This window comes from Tamandua tetradactyla, chromosome 1 (genome assembly GCF_023851605.1).
Source record: "Tamandua tetradactyla isolate mTamTet1 chromosome 1, mTamTet1.pri, whole genome shotgun sequence".
NCBI classification, from domain to species: domain Eukaryota; kingdom Metazoa; phylum Chordata; class Mammalia; order Pilosa; family Myrmecophagidae; genus Tamandua; species Tamandua tetradactyla.
In genome coordinates this window covers 78111956-78132261 of record NC_135327.1, presented here as the reverse complement: position 1 = coordinate 78132261, position 20306 = coordinate 78111956, and the positions used below count along the sequence as shown (strand labels likewise).

At 44.2% G+C, this 20306-nt stretch overlaps 1 protein-coding gene across 2 annotated transcripts in view; it reads left to right on the top strand.

Moving 5' to 3' along the window:
- The first annotated feature begins 2173 nt into the window (after positions 1-2173).
- Positions 2174-20306, top strand: part of VOPP1 (VOPP1 WW domain binding protein) — a 140537-nt gene continuing 122404 nt past the window's right edge. The window contains exon 1 of one of the 2 annotated variants that reach the window (XM_077119339.1): positions 2174-2366. In XM_077119339.1, coding sequence (XP_076975454.1) covers positions 2313-2366 — 54 coding nt within the window. In that variant the 5' untranslated portion in view covers positions 2174-2312. The other variant, XM_077119338.1, reaches the window with a different exon arrangement.

The window sequence follows — 20306 nt, the reverse complement described above, 5'->3', positions numbered from 1 at the left end:
GGAAGTCAAACCCGGCCTCGCCTTTATTTGTCTCCTTAGGCAATACAAAAGCCAGCGTTCCTGGGCCTTCTTTCCCTCCTCAGAGATACCTGAGCAGGCCTGGAGCATGTCTGCTGCCTCAAGCAGCATATCAGAGGATTTCTTGCAAACCCCTCCACCCCCTGGTAATTACCCTCTCTAAGAGTTGTAAATATAAGTTTCTTCATCTTTTTACTTCTTCAGCAATATTTGTGTGCCCTGTAGATTTGTACTCAAGGGAACAACCTGGCTGGCCACTTCATTACCCATTCCGCACCAGGCCGAGCACCCACCACATCACTTAGTGGAGGCAGAGAACACACAAGAGAGGTGTAGACTCCAGGGGCAAAAGGGCATCCGGATTTGAAAAAGCATCGTCAATGTTATAGTTGTATGTTTCGAAAAAATAGTTATACAAATCACAGTAAATTAACTCAGCAAAAGTCTTCTCTGGTGGAGATACAGAGGCCTGAGGGGGATTATGTCATGACATTAGTATAATTTTCAAAATGTTATAAAATCCTAATTGGCATTGAAACACACAGTGAACACATGCCAAAGTTTTATTTTAACCCATTAATGAGGGAAACAGGAGTGTGACAAAGTTGCTTGGAAGAGAATACAGGCAATGGATATATTTACAGCCAGTGAAAAAGGGAAAAAAAAAACCCTCTTGGAATGAGATTGATAATTTAGATAGAAAACTGGTTAAGTTTCCAACATTAGCAGGCCTCATTTACATTTTACAGGATGAGATCATTGTATCCTCATTGGGAAAAAAAATTGCATCTGTATATTAACAATTGCTATTTAACTTTCTACAAGTTAACCTCTGCCCCTAATGAGTTGTGAAATGTCCTAATTAATTGTAAACAGCAAGTCAGAGTTACTAGAGTCCACTGGCCCCAGGCATGCTTGTTATGCAGAGCCCTAGCATGACAATGAAGACCACAGGCATCTCTTCTGTTTTACTTGCAGGTTTTGGATGTGTTTTCTACGAAGTAGAATCTGGTGGTGCATGTTTTCTGTTCACCAGATGAGTACATTGGTTGATGACTGGAAAAGGGTTTGGGACTGAGTTCAGGTGGCATCCCTTTCAATGACCCTCCTTTCTCCATCCCTAGTCACCAGTAGATTTGTGTCCCTTGTGTTCTTCTATTTTCACTCTGCACTCAGCACTGTGTCTCACAGTGTTTTAAGTGACTTTCTCTCGCTCAAGACTCCAGGCACAGAGCTTTCTTGTCCATCTCTGCATCCTCAGCTTCCAGCCTAGGGTCTGGGACATCTTACAAGTTCAATAAATTATTGCTCAGTAACTGCATGATTGAGGTGAGATCTGAGCTGAGTGGTGAAAAAATGTGACCTTGAAAAAATGGGGGTGCACAGGTGGTTTAGGGCAGAGGCGAGGACTGCAAATTCAAGCAGCAGTTGCCTGTGGCTGGAGAGTCTGTTCAAGGTGAGGGCTTGTGGTGAAGTCCAGGCTATGTCAGGGGGATGTGGGCATAAAAAGTACTCCTAGGCCCAAATTCCTAGATATCTAAGTGAGAGAGCAGACTGGTGAGGTGCCAGGAGGTTTCCATTCCCAGCCTCCCTCGCCATTTGGCTGTCCTTCCCTGTCACACAGGGAAGGGTACACCGCCACCGTGATTCACAGGAACCAGTAGGAGACAGGAGCATGCTTGAGGATGCCAGATGGAGAAATGGGTTTATCTACAGCTACCTCCCTGCAAACAACCTTCACTCCGCGGAGACTTTGCTTCTTTTTTAAAACCCTTCCTGGTGTATCTTGGGGTGACAGAAGGGTTTCCCGCGGGGGAGGAGACAGCCCCTCCCCAACTCCCCTGGCCCTGCGGCTCCTTTCTTCGTTCCTGACCTCTCCACATCCCGGAGTCAGGATGGCCCAGAGCTACACGAGCTGCCCCAGCGCGGCTGGAGGCTCGGGGACGCAGGATGAGGGGACCCGGAGCCGCGCCCCCAGCCAGACCGCGCGCTGCCTGGTCTCCCGCTTCCCGGGCTCGTGGGCGCGCGTCCAGGCGGGCGTGTCGGTGGGAGCGCGCGAGCGGGGCGGAGCGCGGGGCGGGGCGGGGCGGAGCGAGGCGGGGCGGGGTGCGGGGAGTGCTGCGCTGCGCATCCCGGCTCCCGGCCCCGCCGCCTCGCGCCCCCAGCACTCGCCGGTCTGGGCTGGAGCTCGCCGCGCCCGCCCACCGCGCCCGCCAGTCATGTGGGGGACTTGCCGCTGACCTGTGCCAGTGACCCCGACAGCCGGGCGCGCCCGGAGAGGACGCCGAGGAGCCATGAACCGCCTGCCCGGGAGGGTCGCGGCGCTGCTGCTCGGGCTGCTGGTGGAGGTAGGGACCCCGGACGGGCCGCGCCGCCCGGGGCGCCTCTGAGATGCGCTCCGGGATCTCGAACAATGCGGGGAGCCGAGGCGCCTCGGGAGGACCATTTGGGAAAGCCCGGAAGATCGAGCAGCCGAGAGCCCGAGCGCCTGGACCTGCATATGTCCCGGTGATCTGGAAGGTGTTAGGGACTCTGGTGGCTGGGAGGCTCGCCGGCCCCTCCCCTGCTCCTCTCTCCCCCACCCCCCGCCTCCTCTGTCCCCGGCCCGCCGGAGAGCTTAGCTCTTGTGCTGCTGGCCCCGCGTCTGGAGGACTCGGGAGTCACCTTTGTGCGCAGTCCACTCCCCCACCTCCCAACCCCCGTCGAGGGACCCGGGATCGAGTCCGGGGTGGGGTGGTACGAAGGACCCGGGGAGCAGAGCAGGCGTGGAGGGTCCCGGCTGCCGAACAGTTCGGGGTTGAAGTGGGCTGGGGGTGGGGGTGGAGGTACAAGCGGGCGGAGGTGAAGTTGGGAAATGTCACGGGAATGCCAAGAAAATACCAGGCATGAGCAAAAGGAGGAAGAATTCCTGTTTGTGAAAATGAAACAGAGTCTTCAGATGCTAGAGGAAAATTCCATGTAGAGCCGGGGTGGTGTATGTGAGGAGCTGAAGCCGAGAAAGCGAACTTGTTGAGTCGATCGAGGGTGAAAGCGTCCGGTAAATGACAGCCAACCCTCGTGGGGCCCGAGGCCGCCCCGGGATGGAAGGTCGCACCCTCTGAGGGAAGGGCCCCTCCCTTCTTGCCAAAGCGGCTTTTTTAAAAATTGGAGCAAATGGGGTTGTGGGGTGTCGTGTCTGAATTGGGGCTTGTTCCAAGTCTACTCAGTTTAGTTATTTTGAAGGAAATTTGCATTAAATTAATGAAGTTAAAGTAAAATGCGTAATGAGGGGTAACTTAGGTCGCCGTCCTCTCCATTTAAGTGGGTTGTGAAGCTCTTTCCTCTAAGAGGCGGAGGTTAATGCTAGAAATGGCTACTTGTCTTCTCCATTTATTAAAAGTAATTGTTACAGAATATTAGGGGGAGGGGTGGGAGAGACAGGGATGGGGTGGGGAGGGAAGTCTTAGCCCTCCTGAAAGGACTGATGATGGAAAAGTTTTCTCCTTGTCCAGGCACCGCCAAAGCGAAGACTTCCTGTTTTTGTTCGAAACATCCCCCCTGGCTTGGCATTTAATGTTTTTGTGGAGTGCCTTTCTGCTTGCATTCTTTCCATTTGTTCAGATTTTGAAAACCTTAGGAATCACATCCCCTTCGTGACTCACCAGGGAGAACAACGAAGTGAATCAGAGACCATGATTTACATAAAAACAACTGTGGGTGTGCCCTAATGCCTTTGTACCTGCGGCCCCCTCCCCTTTAATTTTTGACCTCAGAAATTATCTACGTTTCCTCCATTCTGTTTGTGTTCAGTTATCTTCTCCTGCTATGTTGTTACCCTGCCGTGTATATAACCTAGATCGCCTCGGGAATTCATTTCTTTCCAAAATAGCTGTTTTTGTTGGATAGGAATTTATCATCCTTAATACAGGGAGTTCAAAAATCATGACTCAATGGTTGAAATGATCTTAAAGGCAGGCTGACAAAACTAAAACCTGAGTGACTAAGATGATGCCTTCACAAGAGTCAGTCATCTGAGTGACTGGCTATTTTGTTTTTCAACTTGATGGTTTCATGGTAACCCACTTTTAAATAATCATTCATCTGAGCACTTATTTTGCCCAGTGTGCTATGGAGTCTCTTGGAGGAATTAAGGGGAAATCTTGATAATTCATCAGATGGAGGTTTCTGTGTGAGATTTAAATCTGCGGTATTGTAATCTTAAATTGCTTGCTCTGAATCTGCTTTATCAAAGCACCTTGACTACATTTGAAGTCCGGAATCACTTAGACAAATGTTAAATTACAGTTGCTGTTCTGGAGGGGAAGCAAACTGCTGTCTTCAAGTTGAGTGGGTAAAAACAGTTGGGGAAGCTCCCGGAGGGCTCCTGACTGCCGGCTGCAACCTGGGACATGTGTCTTGGTTTCTTTGTTCTGCCTGAGCTGGTTTCGAGGTAATACATTTGTGATGTAGTTGATCATAAAACAGCTGGAGTACAGCGTGCCCTGGTGGCAGTGGTTACTGCGAGCCTGTCTCCTATCCCCTGGCACTCTGTCCCAGACCACTGCGAAATTGGCCAGAGAGTTTTTCTGTACTTGGGAGAGGCCCTTGAGTGGAGAGGGAATCTAAAATCAGTGTTTTGAGAAGGACTTTCCTCCCCTCCCTCACCGTCCTTTATAGAAATTTACTTTCCTGTTAGACGTACAGACTCCATACTTATTTTTTATCCAGAAGATATTGAGAGAGTTCTTACTCTGTGCCAAGTGCTGTCTTAAACTCTTTGCATATACCAACTCATTAATCCTTGTAATTGTTAAGTTTAGTCCCATTTTTATTTTAGTTGGGAGATGTTAAATTATTGATTCAAAGTCATACTCTTGTTGGGTAATGAGGGGCCTGAGATTTAACCCCAGGAGGTCTGGCCACCGTCAGCACCTCTCACCATCTAACTCGGCAGCTGTGGTGTGGACAGTGACATGTAGAGAATTGGTACATGGTATGTCCCAAGGACGGTGGGCTTGCAGAGTTGTGCATCCCATGAAACAGATAAACACATAGAATGTTCCCTAGGATCTGTCACCCTCTCTTAGAGCCCAGGTAGTTTATCAGCCAGACGATAATGCTATTGTGAATAAATCGGGCAGCTGTGCCTGGATAACAGGCCTCACCAGGGACTGCCTGGGTGTCCTGAATCTGTGCTCACCCTGAACCCCAGGCCAGGGCTTTACTTAGGATCAGGCCACTTGACCATCACTTCCCAGGGGTGGGGAGTGTTCTTGAGAGCTCATTTCTCAAGGGACCTTTCCTGTCTGTTAACTCTCTTGGGTTTCCTGTGAATTTCATGGTAAGCCAGTGAGGGCCCTCATTTCTTCTTCCTCTTCCCAGGCACTCTGTGTGGGCTGGGTAAGTCCAGGCATCTGGGCCACCGATGTGGAAGATGTGAAGGGTGGCCACAAGCTCCAGTTCCCAGAAACAGGGGAACCCCAAAGCCTTTTTGACTCATACAGCCGTCAGGTTCTGGGCTTCTGTCCCACCAGCTGGTATATATGAGATCCTGCCAATAATGCCAGGCAGGGCGAATGAAGTTATTGAGCCGTCTCCCAGTAGCCTGGGTGAACATAATTCCCGGTGGCCTTCATTGGGCTGAGGCAGCAGCTTGGAAACCAGCAGAAAAAAAAAAAAGAGAGAGAGAGTTCAAACCATCCTGTGTTCTAGTTGAGCTTGGGGAGTAATTACATCTCGATCATATATGCCTCCTCTGGGTTTTCATCAGAGTGAGTTGTTTTCTAGATATCGCCACTGGAGTCTCTTTCTAGAGGTTAGAGTGTTGGCGCATTTGAAATACACTTCGTATTTGTTTGAAGGGCTCTGTTCTTGAAGTGAGCCCAGAAATGTGTATGTAGGATACTTCTCAGTATAAAACCCCCCAGCGGCAAATGCTGCTTGCATTGACGGAGGGGTTGGAGGCTTGTAAACTGGATCATTTTATTGAAGGGCCTGGCTTTAATATCTATGGAGTTGTTTCTAATCCTGCCTTCGAACCAAAAGCCAAAAACCTCTAAGCGAGGGTCCTGTGTGCTTCAAAGTTACTCAACAAAAGAGCAGCCCTCTGTGGGCTAGGAAAAGGAGGGGGTCATCTCTTAGAGAGAGGGTTGGAAAGTGAACATAATCTCCTGCAACTGGGGATAATAAAGACCTGTGTATTTGGAGGTCTGGAAGTCTGGAAATTAGAACCAAGTTATGTTTAAGGGCGTTTTTTTTTTTGTCTCTTGCCAATATTTTTAGTACCCTGGAATTCCAACGCATGTGGCAGCCCCTGGCTGCCAATTTTCTGAAATAAACCTCTTCAACCCGCCTACTCTTTAGAGTTTTTAGAATCTGAGCAACATGCAATTTGAATGAAAAAGAAACCTGTAGGAACTTTGTTATCTCTGGAAGTTCCATGGGAGGCTGGGTGCTGATGGACGAGAAGAGGCAGTGATAATTGGGTAGGGCAGGGAAAGGCTGACAGGCTGCATAGTACCTGAATCCAGGTGTGCACAGAGGGCAAGGGGCATAGGAGCCAGACTTGGGTCTCTAACTGGCCTCTGTTGTCATTTGGTTTGTGCATAGCTATAGAGGTGGATTGCCGGGAAGCGACTCTGGAAGGTATGCTGCCAGGACAGGGTAAGTGCAGTGGACAGGGTTGGGGCTGTGGTCATCTGAATATCCAGTCCTGGATGGCAAGTCATTTTCATAGAAAGCAGTTTTTCATCTTCTGTCAAACAGGCTTCTTCAATGTCACTCTATCTCTGGGCCTATCTTTTTTTAATTTTTTTTTAAATATATGTTTTTTTTAATATATGATCATTCTGTTCTACATATATAATCAGTAATTCACAATATCATCACATAGTTGCATATTCATCATCATGATCATTTCTTAGAACATTTGATCAATTCAGGAAAAGAAATAAACAGACAATGGAAAAAGAAAGAAAATGAAAACAGAGAAAAAAAATTATACATACCGTACCCCTTACCCCTCTCTTTCATTGATCACTAGCATTTCAAACTAAATTTATTTTAACATTTGTTCCCCCTATTATTTATTTTTATTCCATATGTTCTACTCGTCTGTTGGCAAGGTAGATAAAAGGAGCATCAGACGCAGGTTTTCACAATCACACAGTCACACCGCGAAAGCCACATCATTATACAATCATCATCAAGAAATATGGCTACTGGAACACAACTCCACTCCTTCAGGCAGTTCCCTCCAGCCTCTCCACTACATCCTGAATAACAAGGTGATATCTACTTAATGCATAAGAATAACCTCCAGGATAACCTTTCGGCTCTGTTTGGAATCTCTCAGGCATTGACACTGTCTTTTGTCTCATTTTGCTCTTCCCCCTTTTGGTCAAGAAGGTTTTCTCAATCCCTTGATGTTGAGTCCCAGCTCATTCTAGGATTTCTATACCAGTTGCCAGGAAGACTCCCTTGGGAATCTTGTCCCACGTAGAGAGGGGGAGGGCAGTGAATTTGCTTGTCATGTTGGCTGAAAGAGAGAGGCCACATCTGAGCAACAAGAGGTTCTCTTGGGGGTGACTCTTAGGCCTAATTTTAAGTAGGCTAAGCCTATCCTTTGCAGGGTTAAGTTTCTTATGAACAAACCCCAAGATTGGGGGCTCAGCCTATTGCTTTGGTTGTCCCCATGACTTGTGAGAATATCAAGAATTCTCCACTTCAGGAAGTTGAATTTTCCCCCTTTCTCACCATTCCCCCAAGGGAACTTGGCAAATACTTTTTTATTCACTGTTCAGATCACTCTGGGATTTATCAGGGCATCACTCTGGACAAACCTAAAACATTTCATGCCCTGCTCAAGGATCCATGTACTATGGTATTCAATTAAGCTGTCCACATAAGTTATATTAGGAAATGCACTAGTCAAAGTGTAAATTTTGTACCAAATAAGCATATTTGGTGTAGTCTCATACATAAGTTAAAGTTTTAAAATATTGATTAACCATCTATTTTCAATACCCTACATCATTGACAATCCTTTGTTCTTCCTCATGCAAAACATTTTTAAATTTGTACATTTACTCACTATCATTATACCCTCTAGGCATTCCTAGATTATACCATCTCAATCTGTATCATATATCTTTCCTTCTGATTTCATTTGCAAACACGAACATTCTTAACATATGAGCATTCCATACTTGGTGTATAATAAATGGCCCACAATATCATCACATAGTTGATCCATGATCGTTTCTTGGAACATTTGCATTACTCCAGAAAAAGAAAAAGAAAAAAGAAAAAACTCATACATACCATACCCCTTACCCCTCTCTCTCATTGACCACCAGTATTTCTATCTACCAATATATTTTAACCTTTGTTCCCCCTATTTTTTTCATGCCCCTTATCACTCCCTTTCATTGACCACTAGTATTTCAGTATACTCAATTTATTTTGACATTTGTTCCCCCTATTAATTTACTTATTTTTTAATCCATATTATTAACTCATCTATTTTAGGCCTATCTTGATGATGTCTCTTTAAAAAGCAAACCAGTTCTCCTCCCTTATTCTGACCAAGTTCCCCCCACCCATGATAACGTTTTACCTTCAAAATATGGAATTTACTTCCTGTCATGTGAGCACTATGGGAGGAGGGATTTTGCTCCATTCTGTTAACTGCAATGTCCTAAGCTCCTAGAAAAGTACCTGGCACTTAGTAGGAACTCATATTTGAATGAGTATAGCAATTGGTGGTGGCCCTGAAGGAAGGAGCTGAGTGAGCCTATAGCAGAAGAGGGAATGGTAATTGATTACCATCAATTGGACTCCCTAAAGGGAGGGAGAGTGCTTGGGCTAGGTATTTCAAGACTTAGAGTTATTCTAAGCTATAGTACCTCCAGTGATGGATCACTCTGTCTCAAGATGAAGTATTGGCTTTTGGACAGCTGTGATTTTTACAGTTTTCTGTTATATTGAGGGGAAGTTTCCCCATTGTTTCTGTCTGGTCCCAGTTCTACATAAGAAGAAATTTAATTGCAAGGATGGCTCTTCAAACATTTGAACAGAGCTGTTCTAGTCCCCACTAATTGTGTTCTCATTGTGTTCTCCAGGTTTTATTTCCATCCAGTCATTCTTCTCTTAATGTGGCTTTGAATCATCTCAGCATCCTCGTCGCTGCCCTTTCAAAACTCTGCTGAACTGGACATTTGACAGGAAATCCTCGTTATCTAAGAAATAATTGGTCCTAGAGAAGGCCACTCAAACTGAATCCACTTAAAATGGATTTCATAGTTCCTGGTTTCATAGTTACTCAAAATTTCATAGTTGCTAGCAGGAAAAAGTTTGATTGAGACTTTATTTTTAAAAACAAAGCCTGAATTGTAAAAATAAGTGTATTTTATCCTGAGTATTCAATTTTAGAATTATGGATCATTTTTTGGTGGGGAAGAGTGTAGTTTTTATTTCAAAATTCTATGATGTGTAGTAGGTTATCTTTACTTGGTATTGGACATTTCTTTTTAAGAACTATTTGCTGTAGTCATCAGTTCCCTCTCCCAACAGTCTCTCTTAGTCCTTTTTTTAAAATCACTCTCCATTGGGTAAACTGTTGGGTCATCACTTATTAATGACCTACCTGCCAGACTCTTTTGCCACTTTCATTGACTTCCCAAGGTACCGTGTCTTTTTGAGAGGTCATTTTGCCAGCCATTGGTGCGGGATTTGGGTTGTCCTCTTCTGTGATCTGAGATTGATTGTGGAGCTGCTTGCGTTAAGTGGGCCAAGGTTTTTGCATGCTCTTTTAGCCAGAATGAGTTCAGTGCGGCATATTTTTTGTCATGTTGTCATGAAGGTTTTGGCTGGTGACAATGTTGAGTTTTACCTGAACCCTGTGATCTTGCAACTTCTTAGCTTGACAATACTTTAGGCAGCCTATTCCTTCTTTGTAGGCCTTTGACCTCCTTCACCTTGGCATTTACAGAATTCAGAGGCAACGTGTTCCACCTGTCTTGGACAATAAACTCAAGAGATAACATCATGTCATGGACACACCCCCATTGCTTTACTTTCCCCTCCAGGCCTCCTCCAGTAGTTTATCCCAGGCCTTAAAACCTCTCCCGCCACCTGCTTCAAGTTTGAGCCCCTTCTCTATTTCCTATTGTGATAGACTGCTCTCTCTTTCTCTTTCACAATAGCCTTCTGATCTCTCCCTCTTCTCTATATGCATATAACTTTGTGTAATGTCATCCTTGCCTGTTTCACATTGTCCAGTGCAGTTTTTTCTTTGACATTGGCCTCCAATGTCTTCCCTACAGGAACTTATTTGAACAATGAGAACACTGTTTTCTACAGCTGTGGTCTCATTAGCACTATCACCACCTTCTTTTGACTTTCTTTCTATGCAGAAAAGAAAGATTATATTAGGTACCCCCTCCCCCCCGCCACACACAGCCAGGAGTTTTACATCGAGTGTGCAGTGATAATTAGGTCATACTAACCTGTGCTACTGCTAACCTACAGCTCCCCACACAACTTGTAGAACTGTTTATTTATTTAATATTAATCCTAATTTGAGGACTGCGTGCTGGTCCCAATTATATTTCCCATTACTTCATTCATCTTTTCTTCTTAAGCCTGTCAAAATGTCTGGATACGATTTTTTAAAGTCCACCCAGTATCCTTTATGGTTTTGTGCCACAAACAGATTTGATTAACATGCCATTGTTGATTTTATACAACTGATTAATAAGAACCATGGACAGAGCAGGGTCAAAGATGAAGACCAGCATCCAGGTTGAGATAGGGTGGCTCAGATGTTTGAGTTGGAGAATGGTGATTCCTTTATTTAAAAAAAGTCAGAATTCATGTGTTGATGTTGGTTTTGAAGCGTTTGTTTGTCTGCCTGTGGTGAGGAGAGATCGAACAATGGGGAGCCTAGAACCCAGAAGCAGGATATCTAAATCTGGGAGTTCTTTGCTCAGAGATGAAAAGAAGACTCTCCTCAAATGCCGCAGGGTAGCGAATAGGAGACTCTTGGGAACCATGGTATTTGGTGTTTAGGAAGTGGTGACTTTTGCTTGTTGGGCTTAAGGAGTAAAGTGGCAAATGAAGACAGGGAGGCATTGAATGTATATAGATTATTGCGGGAAGTACAGCAGCTCAGTTCAAAACTCTTGCCAAGAGACAACCAGAACAAGGAGATATTCTCTTATAAATCAGGTTTGAAATCGCTTGATTGCTTAGTTGAAACATAGTGGAAATCAGGGTGATGATGAAGATTTTTGTGTGGATGGTGATCATGTTGTGTAGAACTTCAGTTCCTATTGAGTGAGCTGGGAGTCTGTGAGTAAATTACTTAAGTTCTCATTGACTCAATTAATTCTTTTGTGGAAGGAGAAATAATAATACCTGTTTCAGTGTTAAGGGAGATGCTTGGAAAAATCCCGCCCTTGGAATTTAACTCTGGCACAGATCGAATGAACGGTTTGTGAATATGTGTGGCTTGTCAGATTGCTGTCCGTAGAGGCTACCTCGTTCCTTGCTCCTTTAATAGGATTCAGAAAAAGGTCTGTAGAGGGAAAGGGTGTGGAGTGATTATAGCAAAGCCCGTCCAGCCTGACCACCTCTTTATAAAACTCTGGATCTTCTCTCCCTTTATAAAAGCTTCACAGATGGGTGTTGCTCTCAAGATGAATTCAAACCATGTAATGTCTCGAACTTGCTCCTCCATTTTTTTTTATACTTATTTCTTGTCTCTATCCCCTAAACAGTTTTCTCTAGCTCAGAGGTTGCCATATTTTTTTGCTTGCATTCTCTCAATTTTCAAAAGCTATGTACTCCTTCACATATTTTTAAGTTGACATGTATAATTTTGTTTATTATCGATTTTAAGCAGTAGCAGTGGATTAAATCTTGTGTGTTGTAAAAATTGTTTAAAATTAAACTGATAACACTCTTTTAGTGTATTCAGAGGAATCTAGACCATTAGTGATTTGATATCAATTACTACTCTTTAAAAATATGCAAAGAAGCTCTTCTCCAACACTTGGAAGTATAACAGGTCTTCCTTTTCTGTTTAAATTTCTACTTCCATTCTACTTCTTCCATAGAATTTCATTCTAATGAAATATATATTTATGCTTGAAAGCTTATTTTCATCCTCTCATCATTTTCTATAACAAAAATATGTCAATAAATTAATTTTCAAAATTCATCAGCTAGGAGGTTGAAAAATGACTAACAGATTATCATTACAATTATTGCATATTTGATGAAAACACTATAAATAAATTAAAAACTGAATATTATTAAGTATAGACAAAATCTGCTGGAAATAAATTTCTAAATGAGATAAATGAGCTTTTTTTTTTTCCCATTAGTGCGCGTATCAGTGATGGAAATGGAAAACATTTCATTACAACAGCTTCACTCAGTTCTTTGAACTCCTGAATAATGCGCCAGAGCCTCATAGCGATCTATGATTAGGTCATCTCTCAATTTAGTTGAAAGCAGACTTGGAAACTACCTGAGATGCAAAGGTCAGCGTCCACACCAGTGGGTGGCATGGCCCTGGACGTTTTCTGGGCTTGTGCTTCCTAGTGAGATTAGGAATGGGCCAGATGTGGGGGAAAGGGTGAACCTGAAAGGGGGAACAGGAAAGGAGACAGCACGACTGTACTCCAAGACCCTCAGGTCTGATGTCCAGGCAACCCACTCCATGGGGCCCTCATCTGTGCATTAGTTCCCCCATCACAGCAGGCCATTCCCAGGGGCTCTTTGCCATGGTATTTTAATTGCCTGCTTGTTGTCTATGAGCCTATTAGATCTCAGGCTCCTGGAGTACTTGCCTGGCCCAGGAATGAAGGAAGATTTTGGCAGAGGCAGAAGGGATGGGATCTGGAGCTTTGGTAAAGGGACTAGCCTCGGGAAAGAGGAGGGGGGGTTTCTTTCTCTGGGAAAAGGGGAGGTGAGCAAGAGGGAAGGGCAGCTGTATCTGAGATTTAGTGAAAAGAGGCTGGGGGCAAAATTGGAATGCCGCAGAACTTTTCATTAAAATAAGCCATGAGGGTGAGCTAGAAAGGATTTGAAGCTTGAAAATGGCAAAGGTATGAGAGGGCCATTGTGGTTAGGACTGCTAGGAAGCTGCTTTCCTGTGCCACACGGGTGAGGTGTGGAGTGAGATGTTTTTATAGTTTTATTGATAAAACTTAACATTCAAACATAAAAACATTCTTAACATGCAAATATTTCATACATGGTATGCAGTCAGTGGCTCAAAATGTTATCACATAGTTGGGTATTCATCACCATGGTCATTTTTTTTTAACATTTGCATCACTCTAGAAAGAAATAAAAAAGGAAAAAGAAAAAAAACTCATATATACCATACCTCTTACCCCTCGCTCTCATTGGCTACCAATATTTCCATCTACCCGATTTGTTTTAACCTTTGTCCCCCCTATTATTTGTTTATTTTTTTTATCCATTTGTCCATACCCTAGATGAAAGGAGCATTGGACACAAGGTTTTCACAGTCCCACAGTTAGAGTGAGAATTTTTAATAGTCCTGTGGGTACAGCCCAGTGTCCAGGCTGCCTTCTAGCAGTACAGAATAGAAGAGTGGTTCCTCAAGAGTTAAGCATTCTAGGGGATTTTTGTTAAAGTGGTTGATGTAGAGTCATTGTTGGAGTGAGTAGAAATTAGAAAGGGTTGTCAGTTTGGAAAATAAAGAGGGTGTGGTGGCAAAAAACAGTCACGTGGAAGTGAGGTGGGGCTATGGGACAGAGCTGGTAGGAGCCTGCTGGAGAAGGGAGGGAGGACGTGCTACAAGAAGAGAACTTGCTGTGCAGTTTGCATTAGTTTCCTCTTGCTGCTATAACAACCCACCACAAATTTAGCAGCTTAAAACAACACAAATTGATTATGTTACAGTTCTGAAATCAGAAGTCCTGAAAAAGTATCACTGGATTAAAATAAAGGTGTGGGCAGGGCTTTTCCAACTCTGGTCACATCCCTTGGTTCATGGCCCCTTCCTCCATCTCTAAAGCCAGCAGGGGAGCATCTCCAGATCTCTGTCTCTTGCCTCCCTCTGTGATTTATAAAAACCCATGTAATTAATTGATCATGGTGATGGATGCACAAGTATGTGTCGATTCTGTGACACTTTGGATGGATTATATGGTATATGGATGTATCTCAGTAAAATCACAAAAACAAACAAACAAAACCCATGTAATTACATTGGGTCCACTCAAATAATCCAGGGCACTCTCAGAATCCTTCATTTACACCTCTGTAAAGTCCCTCTTGCTATATTAAGTGTCATAATCATAGGCTCCAGGAATTAGGACGTGAACACTTTGGGAGGGCATGGAAAAGGGAAGGTCTTATTCTGTCTGCTGCAAGGTTGAAAAAAATATATTGCTTTAAACATATTCTAATAGATCACTGTTAGGGAAGGTTCTTTCCATCCATTAACACATAAGTGGGTTATTCTTTAGGACACTTAACTATGCAGTTCAGAGCCTGCTGAACTGGGCAGGGAGTGAAAGTGAGTACCATAATTTACTGCAGTTTATTATTGGGGCAGAGAGAAGATTAATTATTATAGGTCTTAGGTCTGTTTCACGCTTTGAGTTCTTGATAGAAAGACCCAGAAGAAATACGTGGTGGTTCTATTAATAGCTTGTCACTCCTGGAAGCTGAGATTCACCTCCGACTTCTCTGAATTGCCTATGAGGATGATTCATAGTTATAGAGGGGGCTTTCTCTTAAGATGGAAACCTTGGACAGAATTGAGACCGTAGGTTACGTGATGCTCTTGAGGCTTTCGACCACTTCTTGGTCAAAAAGGAACCTGTCTTTGGGGTCAAGATGTGTGGGCTCTGGTCATCTGAGCCTGGGAGTAAGAGGCCAGCCGCTGTCCTGGCTTGTGGGTCTGCCTGGCGTGCCCTTAGAAGTCTGGCTGATGGATGCAGGTCACACTTCTCCCAGAAGACTAAAAGGTGTGGCCTCTTAATTCAGGGTAGACGTGGTCCCCTACAAAGTGTCAGCATGACTGATGTTATATTTATCAAAGCTGCTAAGAGTGGAGGAAGGTTTATGTGGTGGTGATTGCTGCAACTAGAATTGATAACTTTTGGGTGCTCTCCTTTTTTATTACAAATTCAATTTTGTGTATAGTTTCTCTTTTGAAGGATAGCTTATGAGCATCTCATTGAAAACATCATCCCAGAGGTTGATGAAGACCAAGAGAAATCTGTAATGTATATGCCACACTTACTGACCTGGCTAAGTCGTTGATGTAGTTTGAGTACATAATGTAATTAGTACAATTAAGAAGAAAGCCTTAAAGTAGTGTAAAACTTTTCACTAAGGCTTGTTCATCTCTAACATGGAATATTGCTTTCCATCCTTTCCTCTGCTTTCTCCTTTGTTTTTTTTCCAAGTCTGCATGCCTTTATTGCTGAAAGGTCTCAGAACACTAAAATAGCCCTTTCTTTGCCAGCTTTACCCATGAAGAAGAATCATCTGGAGTCTGTGCCGACCCTATTAGCCTTAGTATATTTTAGGCTATAGTCTGAAGTCCTTGTTCATGGGGTCTTTGGTTACTAGATAGACAATTTGGGGGCGCGGCTAGATGGATGGGGGGATATGCGAGGGGGGACGGGGATTGCACAGTGCATAGGCTCAGCCCATGAAACCACAATTCTCGGGAGGTTGACCAGAGATGGCTGGAAATGGGCACTCAGAAAGATTTCCGAGGCAGTGAGGCGTATTCAGTGATGAAAGCAGTGTCTACCATCCATGCATTTGTGCACGTATAAAAAAGTTAGTAGGTGTGAAACATGTACATTATTTGTATGAGTTTAAATTTAGATCTCTAGGGGAAGTTCAAAGTAAACATTAAAAAAAAGCAATTAAAGATTTTTCTTCTGCTTGAAATGCCCCATAGAGTACTTATAGACTGTATCGATTAGGATGCATTCAGCTCCGAGTAGCCGGAAACCTGATTCAAGTGGTGTAAACTGTGAGGAGATTGATTACCTTGTGTGGGAGGAGGTCCAGACGTGGGGGTTATCCCGGGGCTGGTGCCTGCGGGGGTCAAGGGCTCTTCCCACTTTCCCTTCTGCGGTCTCTGGGGGTTGATTCTGTCCTTGTGTTTGCATTATCGGTTGTAGCAGTTCCTGGCAACCTGCAAATATGTCAGTGCTCAGAGGAAGAAGAGACTGTTTCTTCCTGAGAGTCTCTCTTAGGAGATGGATGTATTTTGTTCTGTAGTGGCCAGGAAGTATTTGGTCTCTCTCCCCTCCCGCATATTTCCTAAGAGGGCACTCATTTTGGGTGGGGATGGTGCGAGATGGGTCCTTAAAAGTCAGCATTTTCAAATTTCAAATTAAATGAACACTTCAGCCAGTAATTCAGACGCAGCCAGAGCTGATAACCTTGAAGCTAGCAAATGAAGTTATTTATTTATTTTTTTTACAAGAAGATAACTTGCTATTTTTGGGAGATAATCTTTCTTGGGGAACCATCTTAATTTGAGTATGTTTGTGTTAAGAATCTCCCAGTGTTTTTTCATTTCTCCCGATTTGACAAAGATGATGGTGATGATATGATAACTAGCACTTATTTTGAGTGCTCTCTGTGATCCACCTGCTGTTTTAAACAATTTGCCTTATTAAGCTCCACGACACCTCTGAGTTCGGTGCTGTCATCATCTCCATTTTTCAGGTGAGCAGACTGAGGCACAGGAGATTAAGTAGCCAGGATATTCTCTGGAGCTAAGACTCAAACCCCAGCGGATTGACTTCAGAGTCTGTGTTCTTAAATGCTGTCCCCCTCCCCCGTGTTGATAAGCTTATATAATCATCTTAGCATTTTCTCCCTTGGGAGTCCATGACGTCCTGGCCCGGGAGAAGTTCCTGCTGGATGACTCAGGTTGTGTTACGCATTTTGGTTGTTAGAGACTGAGAAATTCAGCCACGTTACTCTCCTTGATGTATCTTTCTTGTAAATAGAACATGGAAATTTGAAAGATGAGAATATGGGCCCGTGAAATCCAAAAATGGGTGAACAAGTTTGAGAACTGGAAGGTGACTCCAGAACCAGCACATTGGGTCATTGTTGCAGCCTTTGAGTCCTCTGGGGTCAAGCTCCTGCCTCTCGCTGCTCCCCCACTTCGTGCCTCATGCTCTGTGCCTGGCGCTGTCTGGGAGAGGATGACTCCAGAAGGAGTCTGCAGGGGCATTTGTGAACCCAGAGGCCTTCTGCTCTTAAATCCCAGGTAAGCCGGGAGGCTCCTGGCGTGCAAACCATCTTCTCATTACCATTTACAATCTACTGAGAAGGGAAAAGTCTACTGGGAAAAATCTTAGAACACATAAAAGAAAACAGTCAAGTGGGTTTGCATTTATGGACTCTTGGGTTATTCACTTACATATATTTTTTATGGTTTTATTTTCATTAGCAGAGCTCATTGAATGGAGAACTGAAAAAGCTCTTGTTTACTGTCAGATCCAGTGCAGACAGTCTTTGCATCTGTAAAATTATAGTCCTTGGTAGGCCTTTGTAAGTACAGATTATGCAAGTGGGGTTTGATTTTTAATTTAAAACTCATAAAGAATTATGTTTCCAGCCAAGGGCATACTGCCTGTCTAAAAAAAAAAAAAAAAAAAGAGAGAGAAAAAATTGACCACTACTGTTATATTTAGGAAGAGGGTGTGGGGCAGGGAAATGAGGAGGAGCCTGAAATACCTGAAGAGCTCTTGATTTTTTTAGGGCTTAGAAAGATGGAACAATACACTGGAGTACAATGGCACTGCCGCCAATAAGAGTCATATCTTCTTGCATTGGTCACAGTGACCCTTGTAAGTATCAACACTCCCATATTACAGATGTGCAAACTGAGATTGAGAGATTAAATGATTTATCAGAGGTGGCCTGTGCAGTGAAGAGGTGGTAGGAGTTATTCCTTACTGTTTTTATATGTGGGTAAACTGAGGAACTGGAGATTAGTGGCTGTCCCACATCAGCCATTTAACTCTTATACCCTTTTATCCTTGAACGGCCAATGATTGAGCTGGGGAAAGAGGAGGGATCAGGACAGTGGGGGGACATGTAGCATCAGGGTAGCTGGCTCTTATCTCAGAGGAGCCCCTGCCCCCCATCACTCCCATCTGCCCTCCCATTTTTCCCTCCTCCCTCTCCCCCCTTCATTCCCAGCTCCGGTGTTCAGCTTCCCTTTTCCCTTCTTTCCGCTCCTTCACATGAGCCTGCAGACAGATTGTTGGTTTTTTTCAAAGACTGTATTAAGTGTATATTGCTTTGTGTAACAAGTTTCAGGAGGATATTTCTATGGCTTGGAAGCATGCTTTAGTTAATGGTTAATTCAGAAACACTACCTCTTTAGGAAAAAACCGTTAGCCTGATTTTCTCTTTTCTGAGATGCAATAGAATATCCCCTCCTCGGCGGCTGTGCTTTGCTTCTTCCTTACCTTCCTAGACCCCTCATTTGCCCCCTTCAATATTGATGTCTCCTAGGCTGGGTTGAGAACTTCCTTCTCTTCTCATTCTGGGTAATCTCATCCTCATCTAAATCTTCCTTGACAGCATTTATGCTAATGTCTCCAAAATCTATATTTCCCGCCCAAGAATTCCCTCCTGAGCTTCAGACCCTATTGATCCAATTGTCTAATAGAAATCCCCACTGGTGTGACCTGGGGGCCGCTCAGATTCCTAATCACCTGAAGCAGAACTCACTCTTTCCTCAATTGCTCTTCCATTTGTTTCTATCTCAGCTAATCGGACCACTGCCCACCCTGGGCCCTACTCCTGAAACCTTAGCCCATGCCTATCCCACCCTGTCTCACGCCTCCTGTAGTCGGGGCTTCTGTCGATTCTGTCTGCTTCATATTTCTAGAATGTGCCCCTCCCTGGTCTGCAATTTTCTCTATACCCGCCTTAGTCCAGACCATTGTAGCTGTGTGTAGCCCTTAGTTCTTAAAAATCTGTCTTTTGTCTGCTCATGAGATTGAAACCCTAATCGCATTGGTCACTTCCCTATTTAAGAATCCATTAATCAAAGACTTCTATCCAACCTTAGCTTCCTTCACAATGCCCTGCAGTACCCTGTTAGTTCCTTAGCTGACACATGGTGGAACCAGCCTGCCTTCCCCCGCCCAGCACCCCCAGGCCTTCTGACTGCACAGCCTTGCACTTCCTCAGGTGCTATGTTAGATGGCCACAGAAGTAGACATCACACGTTTCTAACTGGTTCATCTTTTGGGAATTGATTGGTTACTTAAACAGTTTATTTTAGAGCCTATCTCGTCAGCAGTAAGTGGGTTGGGGAGGTGCACCCTGGTATGAGGAGTCCTCTCTAGCTTTCTCCATTACCAGTGATTACATTTTGGATAAGCTCCTGCATTTTAGGAATCACAAAGGGTGTAAGGCGGAGAGGTCCAAGGCTGTAAATTTAGCAGCCCAGACCTGGCACGCGTAGCTGAGTCCTTATAAATGATGTTCAAGTTGTTCAGTGCACAGCCTGTGGGGCTAAACAGGATGAGGCTGGGAGTAGCCCCGCCGAGAGGCTCCAGGATTTCCGAAGAAATGATGCCTGGCTACTAGGCCTAGGAAGGGTGTGAGTGAGTGAGTGTGCATGCGTGTGTGTGTGTGTGTGTGTGTGTGTGTGTTTAAGGTGGAGCAGAAGGGAGCATAGTGATGCCAATGGAATCTGAGTTGGGGTAGGGGCTCCTTGTAAGGTGACCTGTGACTTAAGCGTGTGTTTATCTGGGGAGGTGTTGGAGGGTGTGGACAGGGGATATGGCTTCTGAGAGTGTTGAGGGAGGCCACTTTTGGCCCCAGTTTGTTTCTTTAGGGGAAATATTGAAACCAAACCGGAAATTGTTAGGCCTAGATCTATAATCTTACCATTATTTGTTTTGCAGCCCGTCAGTTGGAGTTTATAGCCACACCTAGTAACCTTGTCACTGGGGATTTGTATAGGAAAACATCCTAATGATATGGGCCTCTCACCTCCCTGGGCTAGTTTTTTATATTCCCCACTTTGAGAAGCAGGACCCTTACAAAGATTTTTAAGTGGTGAGAATTCCACCAGGGGCCTCTTAGATTTGACAGACCGCCTGACTCCTCCAAGGAGTGCAGAAGTGGAAATTAAAATGTATCCCCAAGAAAATTCTACTAGGCGGCAGAACTCATTGTGAGGGATTACATTAAGAGCTGCCTCCCCTAACCCCCTCCTTTTTGAAAACAAAAATCTCGAATCCAAAATTTAAAAA